The sequence below is a fragment of the Micromys minutus genome (assembly GCF_963924665.1).
Source record: "Micromys minutus genome assembly, chromosome: 1".
Lineage (NCBI taxonomy): Eukaryota > Metazoa > Chordata > Mammalia > Rodentia > Muridae > Micromys > Micromys minutus.
In genome coordinates, this window is record NC_137969.1 from 250,742,414 (window position 1) to 250,753,554 (window position 11,141).

Sequence of the window (11,141 nt, forward strand, 5' to 3'; positions counted from 1 at the left end):
CTCCAGAAACTGCAGTCAAGGATGGTAGAAACCAAACTCAAGCCCTCTTCGAGAGCAAAAAGTACCCTTAACTCAGCCCATCTCTCCAGCCACAAATTTCTTTCATTGGTCTTAATTACTAATAATAACTCAGATCACACTTTACATTTCATACAACTATACATAACTGAGGAAAGACCCTTAGCCACAGCCTGAGGGACCCGTACAAAAGGAAAGAACAGACATGCGTGGGGCTTGATGGAGCTATCCGTTCACCCCAACATCTCAGATGGCCGAGTCAGGAGGATCTCAAGTTCACGGCCTGCCTTTGATACTGACTGGAGTTCTAAGTGAAATGTGGGAGGGCTGAGGATGTACCCCAGTGGGCGAATGCGTGCATGCATGAGACCCTAGTGTCAACCCCCAGTCCTGAAAGCAAACAGAATGAGACACTAGTTGGTACTGCCACACTTGGGTGCAGCCATTCTGTGGGTGGAGACAGGATGTGACCTGAGATGGTAGGTGGCCTGGGACAAGAGGATGATGACCTTAGATCAGAGACCCAGCTTAGGGGACTTCAGTCTGGGTTCTTTGCAGGCCACCTCCCACCCCTCATAAGCTGGGTTTGGGGACACACCCATTCCCATGTGAGGCCAGCCTGTGCTGCATAGCAAAACTGTCCCAAGCACAAGAAATAAAACTCTCATATAGTACTTATGAGAGATTATGTTCAAGTCAACAAGCAAAGGAAATAGACGAGTTTGGACTTGCAAGATGGATGGGCAGGTAAGTATGCTCTGCCAAGGGTGAAGATCTGAGTTTAGTCCTTGGAACTCGGATGGCGGAAGGGGAGAATTCCCACAAGCTGTCTTCTAAACCTGTCCACCATGGTACGTGTTCTCTCGCCCAGTACCAAAATGAGGATGAATTTACTAACCACTACCACTCCTTTTAACCCAGATTTATTGGAAAGCCCGTCCGTCAACTCTCACGGCAGCAGTGGGGGCTGTGCTTTATGCTGTTACCAGCTTCTACTGTTTCGAGCCCTGAGCAGCTGCTCACTCACTCACGGCAATGGGCTGGTCCTGTGTATAATAGCCCTGGCACTGGAGGGGACCAGCCGACCCACTCCTGTCTTGCTTGGTCACACTCAGACCTTTCTGGAAAGTACAGGTGTGTGGCGTTGAGGGTGATGGGGACACTGGGTTCCCTGGGGCCCAGGCTCTATCCAGATTGCCCTTGAGAAACGCAGACGCTGGGCTGAGGAGCCAGGGAAGTTAGCACTTGTTTTCCTACACAAGAAAGAGAACGGCCAAGATGGGGGCTCAGGGGCTCAGGGACTCCTCTCTGGCCTTCTGCCCCCAGAAGCTGAACAAGTGTGGTTTGATAAGCTGTAGTTAACTTCTACCAGGTGCTATGGCACAGAGCTGGGGCACATGGGTACTTCCAAGGAGCCTTTGGGCCTCAGCCGGAGGAAGAACTTCCAGGGTTAGGGTTAGGGTTACTGCACAAGTGGCTATGGAAGAGACTTCATGTGGCAGGTTAAGGAGGCCTCTTCCAAGAAGCCCTCCCTGCTGCTGAGCTGGGACCACACTAGTTGCCCAAGTTGGTGGATAGTTCCACCCACTTTTCTCCTCCATAGGTCCCCCACTATAGGACTCCACTTTCCGTGTGGACCAGGGAGGCTTAGATGTGCCCTTGACCTGCTCAAAGTCAGGTGGGCGTAGCCAGTGAGCCCAGGGTTAGGAAGGAAACGAAGTCCCTTGCACCATGCAGAGAGGAGCTCTACACACTTAGAAAACAAGACTTTATTCCTTTAGAGGACAGTACAACAGTGACAGCCAGACCTCAGTTTCCTCCTGCCCAGGCAGGTCCAAACTGGAAACTCTGTACTGGTGCCACAACCTCTGTGCCTTCACGGGCACAAACACTGAGAGTGACCAGACGGACAACATTTGCTGGGAAATGGGTCGATCCCATACTGTGTTCTCCTGGACCCTCTGTCTACCTACCACTGGGAATCCTGGCTGGCGGTAAGTGAGCCAGACATCAGCCCCAGGTACCCATATTACAGACAGGTAGCCTGAGGCCTAGAGGTTCGAGGACTTTGCCTTGCCACAGCTGTTACACAATCTCTCTGTGGAGACATTGAGGCCAGTGGCCTATCTGTTCCTTCCAGGCCCCACACTGGTGACAGGGTCCCGACCCTGCTCGACAGTTCAAGGGCAGCAGTGGAGAAGCTAGGCACGGAGGTGGGGTTGCTCTGCAACACCAGGAGCACTGCCCACTGTCCCTAACGGTAAGAGGTGGCCAAGTAATTTCCCGGGACTCAGTCGGTGGAGGATTCGGGAATGGGTTGGTCCTTGGCCAGCTTGTAACAGTTGGCTCAAGAGACACCCCTGGGAGTGCTGGTCTTGGAAGATTCTGAATGGCAGTTCTCTCTGCAGAGTGCAGACTTAGCTAGGCTTGATCTTCCTGAATGTACCGCGTATGAGAAAGAGCCCCCATTTTACAGCTAAGAAAACTGGAGGCCAGTGGGGTATAGACTGGCATCACCGGCCAGTGGCCAATGAGAAAGAAGATTGGCTGAGGATCTCTGCGTCACATTCCAACAAAGTGGCCCTGGGAAAGTTGGTGGGACAGAGAGCATCACAGACTGGAAGGCTGGGCCATGGCAGCCCCGGGGGGAGCTGCCTCGCTGTCTACCTGAGCCTCCTCACCCCGAGTATACGTGAGCACCACAGTGACCGTGGCAAAGGTGGCAGCGTTGACTGGGAAGGCACGCAACAGTGTGGAGGCCAGCCCTCGTGTGAAGACTCGCCAGCCCTCAGCCTGGTAGCTCTTCTGCATGCAGTCAACAATGCCGCGGTAGCGAGGGGCTCCCTGCAGCCCGTCGGCTTGCAGTCGTGACTTAACCACGTCCATGGGATAGGTGGAGAGCCAGGAAGTGATACCTGATGTGCCACCCGCCAGCAGCAGCTTGGGCACCAGCAGGCGGTCCCCTGGCTCGCAGCCCATGGCACGTGTCAGTACGTCGTAGGTGAGGAAGTAGACGCCGAAGCTAGGCGTCTCACGCAGGAGTGTGGACACCATGCCTCGGTTGATGCCACGCAGGCCCTCATGCCGGTAGATCTGTACCAGGCAGTCCAGGGAGCCCTTGTAGGTACGGGCAGGGCCCACGGCCTGCAGCTGCAGCCTCGTTTTGGCCAGTTCCATAGGGCAACAGATGACACACTGAATAGCGCCTGCTGCCGCACCGGCCAGGAACTGATTGAGTGGCGAGTCTTGGCCCAGGGCCCGGAGGGTGTTACCTTGCACCCCAAACACCAGCGCATTGATGAAGGTGAGTCCCATTAGTGGCGAGCCCAGGCCTTTATACAGACCCAGCACCTGCAGATACAGAAACGCCATCAGAGATGAGGGGTGCCACCCTGCTTGTGGCCCTCCATACGGGAGTGGCAGCCTCCCCACCTGGCTATTCATAGGCAGCAGGTAGGGTTCTGTTAGATGTAAAATCCTCCATCCAAGACACCCCAGCGATCAGCTCTCACAGCCATGGCCCCTTAGGGGTGCCCTGATAGCCTTTTCTGAGCCTCTAGCACCTCTGGGCTTGCTCCCCAGCCCTACACCTGTCCCGCCCAGGTACTCACACTTTCCTGTTGGATGATGGACTGGAAGCAGTGTAAGGTCCCTCTGTACTGAGGCTTCTCCGTGCTCTGTACTTGCAGCCGCACCTGCAGGGCAGGGCCAGTGGGCAGGATCAGGCAGAGCCACTGAAGCAATTCCCCTGGCCTGCAGTGCACAAGGCTGGCAGCCAAATAGCTCTGTGATCTAGGATTCCAGGGTGGGGCTGGGCTGGGTGTTTGAAAGCCAACAGCTACAAGGGCAGCCATCCAGTAGGCTGGGAATCCCCAAGACCTCTGACAAGTGGAGGAGAGGTCTCTCTTCTGTGCTACTACCACTGGACCAGCCCTTGGGACCAACCCTTGCTCAGGTGACTCTTGTCATCACATATGGGGATGAGGCCGAAGGGATCCTGGCCTGGTGTCCCACTAGGAGCCTCCATCAGGATAGGATACTGGGCCTCTATTCTGCCCCTGCTTGGTTCTTGCTAGTAGCCCTTTGATAACCAGGGCCATGAGTCACAGGCAGTGACAGACAGCTGACAGCCTCCTTAGGGACCCATGGCAGTAACTTCAGGACTAGGGGACGCTGCCAGGATCAGTGGCCCAGAATTTCTGCCACATCAAAGCACTCTTTGTTGCCTGAGAGTTTATCTGCTCTTGATACACTGACCTTTATGGTGGCCTAAGGAGAGGGGTGTTTCCTAAGCTTGGAATCCATGTTACCACTGTGGGGAAAACTAGGTCACACCATGTTCTCAAGAGCTAGCAAGCTTCCTGGACCTGATTCAGAAAGGGCCATGCATGGGCTGGGGTTATAGCTCAGTGATAGAGGGTTTACCCAGCATGTACAAGGTCCTGGGTTTGATTCCCACCACCATGAAAATAACTCCAGTTCCAGGGGATACAATGCCCTCTTCTGGTCTCCACGGGCATCAGGCACACGCATGGTAGACACACATAAAGATAGACAGGCAGAAATTCCCCTACACATTAAAAACTAACCAACTAAAACAGACTTGTATAGTCAGTTTGCTTAGACACAATGCCTGTGGCCCAATCATTGTTGGGGAGGGGTGGGCACGCAAACTGACTTTCTGAAAAAACACTTTCCAGGTCTCCACAGGGGTGACTCCTGTGGCCAAATAACTGCAGAGGGGTGGTTGTGGGCTCGGAAACTCAGAGGAGTCGCAGCTTCCAGGACAAAAGTGATTTCTCACCCGAGAGGCCTACTTCAGGAACTAGTCTCAACTAACTCAGCAGCCACTGCCTTACCCGGCTGAGAAGTAAATCCAAGGCTCCTAGTGGCTGGACGCAGCTGTGGGAAGTGTTTGGGACATTTTGATCACAAGATATAAACACTCTGCCGTGTGGGTGGGAGCAAGATCATGGGGGTTTTAGAGTGCAGAGAAGGTATCCAGACACTGTGGCATGGTGGGTTGCTTTGTGGACAGGTTAACCAGGCCTATGAAGTGGACTCATGGGCCACCACTTGCCAAGAGAGTATAATCTGCAGCCTTCTCCCAGGGATGCCTGCTGTGGGGTGACTGGTCTGTGCTGTCCCGAGCCCGAATTAACCCATTAACTGGACTCAGATTATCCTGGCATGTACTGGACAAGACTTTAGTAACCTCACACACTAATACACACACACACACACACACACACACAAGGACAGAGAGCTCTGTGAGGTCAAAGCCAGTGCACCAGGCCAGGCCTTTATACCCACACTGGAAGAAATCCCAGCTCTGAATAATTGAACTCCTTTCTTTGTCTACAAACCCCTGAAAAAAAATAAATATAAAGGAAGAACCAGGAAGGGAACCTCAACCCAGCTTGAGATGTGCTCTGCTCCCAGCACTTCCCGCCAGCTTAGTGTCTGTACCAAGTAGAGGTCTGGGCTAGGGCCCTGCATGATCACAGGCCACCTGGGCCTTGTGAAAATGTCAGGGGAATAACTTGATCATATACAGCCCCAGCCACAGGAGACATTTCCACAGGAGTTTCCAGCCAGAGGATACAGTCTGTTTCCTTTACTGTCCAGGGATTCTAAGAGCCTGGAGCTCTAGTTAATTGAGGTGTGATTCAGAGAAGGTACTGCCCCAGGGCTTCCATGTATAGAGAGCCCTAGCCATTTGAAAGTGATGTCCCTTGAGACCATGCTGGGTGATGCTGCCTCACGGGAACATGACAAGCACCCATCTATGGAGAGAAAGCCCCTCAACTTTATATCAAGTGTTTGTGACACGCTCTTGCTAGAACACCTTAGTGTTTACTACCACAGACAGCTGTTTTGGCAGGCTCTCCTAACACAAGCTGACCTCAAATTCTCGATTCTCCCCAGGGCCAGAATTCCAAGTGTGCTCCCACACCTGGCCTGGTAGGGTTTGATTCCTAACATTTTTGCAATTTCACAGCCCTGAGTTTTCTTTCAGGAATATGCTAGGGGTGGGGTTAATGAGTTGCTCAGCAGTTAAACGGCAGTGGGTGATCTTCCCGGAGCTCTGGGCTCACTTCCCAGAATTCACATGGTGGGTCTCACCAGCACCTGTAATTCCAGTGCTGCCAGGCACACAGGTGACACACAGACATACATGCAGGCAGAACACATACAATGATGTAATGATTCAATGAAGATACTCGGGGGCCTATACATCAGAAAAGGGTGAGCTTCCTCCCTCCGGCTGGAAAGAAAAAAAGCCTGCCCATCAACACCTCACTCTCTGCCAGCCCTAGTAACACAAACGCTTGGCTGTGGGCTCAACCTCTGGGAAGACACAATCCAGGAGGAAGAGGAAAGTAGTTCATTCAGTGGCCAAAAGTCCTGGGAGTGACTTTTACTGCTCCTGGGGCAGAAACCCTGCAGGCCTGTCCCCAACATCTGTGCTTCTACAAGAGACTCACCTTGACTGTGTCAAAAGGGTGTCCCACAATCACTCCTGCCACACCTGGAAGAGAAAGGTACCTGTGACCAAGTGTCTCAGAACTTTGCAGAATCCTGAGATTCTGGTAAGGAAGGCTGGCCGGCCTATGGCCAAGGGAAGGAGAGACTAACCAGGTTCCTATGAGACCCTGGGGGGACCCTGGGCCCATCATCACAGGGATCCCTGTAATGTCCCCTCTGCTAACGAGAGCCAGCCAACAAGCTGATTTGCTCAAAACCTTTGTCCCTTCTCTTCCCCTGCAGCTCCAGTCCAGTGCCTGACACAAGGGGCTCCTGAGCATGTTGGAGTCAGAGGTTAGCCCGTCACTGGGATTTGAATTTTCCTTTTGTTATTTATCTTCTGGGCATGCTCACAAAGGGACTCATCATTTCTCTCTCCCTCTCTCTCCTCCCCCTCCATTCCTCCCTCCCTGTCTGTCTTTCTCTCTCCCACTCCTCCTCCTCCTTTTCAGCATGGTGTGAGGACCCACTGCCTGCTGGCTGACACCTCCCAAGAGCCATACTGCCCTGAGTCACAGTTTATTTATCATTTAAGGGCCTGCCAGAGACCCCACCCCCAATAGCAAGGTTCACCCCCCAGAGGGCGTTCTTAAGAACATTCCACACAGATTGCTATCAGTGACTCCCTTCACCCCCATCCTATTCCCTGCAGCCCGGTGACCCCATTTCACAGAAGGAGAAGGAAGTCAGGAACACTTCTCGGGAACACCTAACAAAGAGCCTTTTGGGGCTGGCCTGTAGGCAGAAGCGAGTGCTTGCTCACAGTGATTGGGGTCCTAGGTTCCTCTCTTAGCAATACAGAAAAAAAGAAGCCCCCTGTGGTTGCTAGTACTTTATATCTAACGGCAACAGCTGATATTAGGCAATGAGCATTAACATTATAAACTGTTGGTCACCGTTCTCGGTTCATACCGATCCTAACCCTCCATTAACTCATTGTACAAGTGAGCAAAGCCGGCCCGAGGAGCCCACAGCAGCACATCCCTGGAGCTTGGCCAGGAAGTAATGAAACTGGAGCTCCAGCTGTGCCCTGGGACTGCTTCCGACCCTCTCACCGCCCTGGGCCTGGGAGGGCTGGCCACAGACATCTGCTCCAAAATTACGCCTTGTGATGTCCGTCCTACCCTGCGCTCACTAGGTCACACTGGCTAGCCTGGGTCTCCCTATGTAGACGTGGCTGGCTTCAAACTCACAGCCTGTCTCCGGCCTCCATTCACTCTGCCCCATCACTGTCCCGCCCTCTTCATTCGGCAAAACAACACTTTCTAGTAACACTTCCATCTTTACACAGGAAGAGAAGTAAGCAACCTCTGACCCCTCACCCACCACAGGTCACTATTTATTTATTTATTTAATTTATTTTTATTGGGGATTTTCTTAATTTACATTTCAAATGTTATCCCCTTTCCCAGTTTCCCCTCTGGAATCCCCCTGTCCCACCCCTCCTCCCCCTGCCTCTGAGAATGCTCCCCCCCCACCTGCTTCCCTGCCCTGGCATTCCCCTACACTGGGGTGTCGAGCCTCCACAGGACCAAGGGCCTCTTTCCCACTCAGCATGGAGTCTGCTGGGCTATACAGAAGAAGAAGCCTACTCCTCACACTCACGCTCTCCTCACTGTCCTCTCAGGACGTCTCTGAGATTGTATGTGTGGACTTTAGAAATGTCACCAGGAGGTGCCAAGGGTGTGCCTGTTTCTTTAAAGCAGCCCTGCCTGGCACTCCACCAGCCTTTGAGCCGCAGATTCATGCCCGTTCCAAGCTGGGGAAATTTCCACTGTTATCTCTTCGAGCTAACCACCATCCCCCTTTCTCCTGGAGCCCCTCACATCCTCCCAACTTTATCCATTTCTGGCAGTGGGACCTTGTTTCCTCCCTTGAAAGGCCACTAATTTTCACCTGTTCTTAACTTCTTGGTTAGTGGTTGCTGGGCAGAACCAGGACCTCACAAAGTAGAATGGCCTAGCCCCTTGCTTAGCACTTTTTAATTTACAAATCCTATTTCTGCAATGTCTTTTCTTAGGTTAACCTGGATCTCATAGAGCTTTGGAAAGCCTAGCACCCATGGCTGGTATGCTGGGCTTCTGGGTTTGCCCTGTTAGCCTTCCTCCCTTCCCCACCGAGGACAGAGCCCAGCTGTGAGCAAGTGCTCACAGGTGCCAGCACCAACCGTCTTTGCCACTTCCGGAACACTGCAGAGATTACGAAGCCGCTTACCCAGCCCTTCTGTTGGGAAGCCTCAAGGGGTTCAAAAGCTGGCAGGCCTTGGCATTCCCACTTCCTACCCATGTCCCTTTGACCTACAGTCTCTCTGAGAGCCAGGTAGCCCTGCCTCACCCGCCTCTGACATGGATCAGACAGAAAGGAGCCCATTTCCTTACTCCAAAGCCACACTGACCATAGTCAGGGCCTCTCTCCTTGCACCATGATTATCCGAGGACAGGAAAGGACCACTGTTCTAGAGGGGCTGGCAGCACAGGTCCGAGGAGATACCAGGTCTGTCCTCCCCATGCAGACACTACCTGGTAATCTGGCACTTCTTTTTTTTTTTTTTTTAATAGATTTATTTATTATATATGAGTACACTGTAGCTGTCTTCAGGCACACCAGAAGACGGCATCAGATCTCATTACAGATGGTTGTGAGCCACCATGTGGTTGCTGGGATTTGAACTCAGGACCTCTGGAAGAGCGGTCAGTGCTCCTAACCGCTGAGCCATCTCTCCAGCCTGTGATCTGGCATTTCTGTCACACTGGCTCATGCCCTATCCAGAACCCAGAGGCTGTTGTGGCCTCAACCTTTGAGGTCAGTCCTCTCACAGAAGGGAGAGAGCATCTACCAGAAACTGTCGAGTCAGTGTATCTGCCATGCCTCTCAGAGATGTTCAGGGCAGGACAGCATGTGTCCTGGGCCACTCAGGCATATCCATGGTGCATTCTTCCTCTGGAGAGAAGCCCCATCCTCATCCTGTCCTTCAGAGAGAAAGGACCAAGCCAGAAGGAACTAGACTGGTACTTTCGAAGGCCAGATCCCCACTCTCTCAGAGCTCTGCTGTCTGACGGCACACTGAGGAGAGCCTCACAGTGTCGGGAAGTAGGAAGGGAAGCCTGTGCCAATCAGCCCCCCAGATGCCCCACCCCTTCAGAGAGACTGAGTGTGTGTTTTCCACCCCACACCCCATTTCTTTCCTTGTAAGATGAACCTCGCTCTGTTGGTGACCTCCGTCCAGCTGAAGCCTCACACTCACCCTGCCTTACTCTACATGTAGTTGGGTACTCTCTGTGTACCCTGGGTGAGAATGCAGACAGCGACTAGAGACAGGGCACAGGACCACTCTGAGACAGGCTGGGTATCCCATGGGCTTGTGGGACAGTGGGGGTGGTCAGAGTCTCTAGGCAAGCCAGGCCTCAGTGTGAATATATACTCCCCAGGTAACTGTACTCACCAGGTTACAAACGGAGGGAACCTGGCCCCGGGGAAACTGTAGTCCAAGAAGTTGGCCATAGAAGATGCCCTCACCTGTCCTGGTACAGCTAGGGGCTAAGATGGGGACTCTTTCTGGATCTCTAATTTCCCACCAGCTTATGGAAATCTCTGGCCTTTGTCCCCTTCCCACAGTTTACAGAAGAAAGATGTGGTGACAGTCTAGTGGCTCTTAAGCACCTTGTGGGCATTTTGCCAGACCAGCCTTCTCCACCCAGGAAGAAGTGAGCACAGATTAAGCACCTAAGGCCAACTCTAGTCTATCACTGTTCCAAGCAAGACCTTTCCGGGTAGGGCTATGAAAGGCAGGTGGATGAAGACAGCAGGGCAGGTGGGTGAACAGCCAGGTCTTGGCCTCAGAGCTGAACTCATCCGTGACATAACCAGCCAGACCACAGCCACCTATGTGGATTGACTTGGAATCCCAATGACTAAACCAGGCTCTCTATTTAATACTTACTAAATAAACTAATCCTCTAGGTAAAAGGAAGGGCACTAAATGTTCAACAGGTTCGCACCGTAGGGTCATGGGCAATCCTGGCCTGCTCTCAGCTTCGATCTCTCTCCAGTCAGGTCGACATGACCACCGATTTGACCACCCGGTAGACCGCCTTCTCTCCTGAGCCCTCCAGCAACTTAAAGCATCGCACAGGAAGCGCTGGGCGCCTGGGGTCAGGCCAGCCCTCTAGGAGCTCGCGCGGTGTCACCAGCCTCGCTCAGACAACTGCGGGAAGGGAAGGATCAGTAGGCTGCGCGCTCACATCCTCCCTTTCTGTCCCAGCTCCGGTCAAGCGGCAGTGCTGCCGGGATCCCCAGACCTTGCACCCAGTGTGCACGGAAGGGTCAAGAAGACACCTGTCCCCGCGTAGGACGCCGGTCGTCTCCTTACCTCCGGCGCATCCAGCCAGGAAGTCGAGCGCCATGGCCCGGCCCAGGCTGTCTGGCCTCCGGGGCGCGCAGCTGGGTCGGGGTGGCGACTGGGTGGCGACTCCTAGAAAAGCGCTCCCCCAGCGTCCTGCTTGCGGGGCCTCACCTCGCACTGCGCGCCCCGCCCCGCTGGCCTCAGCACCCCCCAGAGCACAACCAATCGGTAAGCGAGGCGCGGACACACCCCG

At 53.5% G+C, this 11,141-nt stretch overlaps 1 protein-coding gene across 1 annotated transcript; it reads right to left on the minus strand.

Moving 5' to 3' along the window:
* Nucleotides 1–1,768: 1,768 nt before the first annotated feature.
* On the minus strand, nucleotides 1,769–11,044 carry SLC25A29 (solute carrier family 25 member 29). The gene is made up of 4 exons (XM_080917716.1): nucleotides 10,916–11,044; nucleotides 6,507–6,550; nucleotides 3,630–3,713; nucleotides 1,769–3,369 (listed from the first exon to the last, which is right to left on the minus strand). The coding sequence occupies exons 1-4, from the start codon at nucleotides 10,947–10,949 to the stop codon at nucleotides 2,629–2,631; spliced, it is 903 nt and encodes a 300-aa protein (XP_080773842.1). The 5' UTR covers nucleotides 10,950–11,044; the 3' UTR covers nucleotides 1,769–2,628.
* Nucleotides 11,045–11,141: the final 97 nt, after the last annotated feature.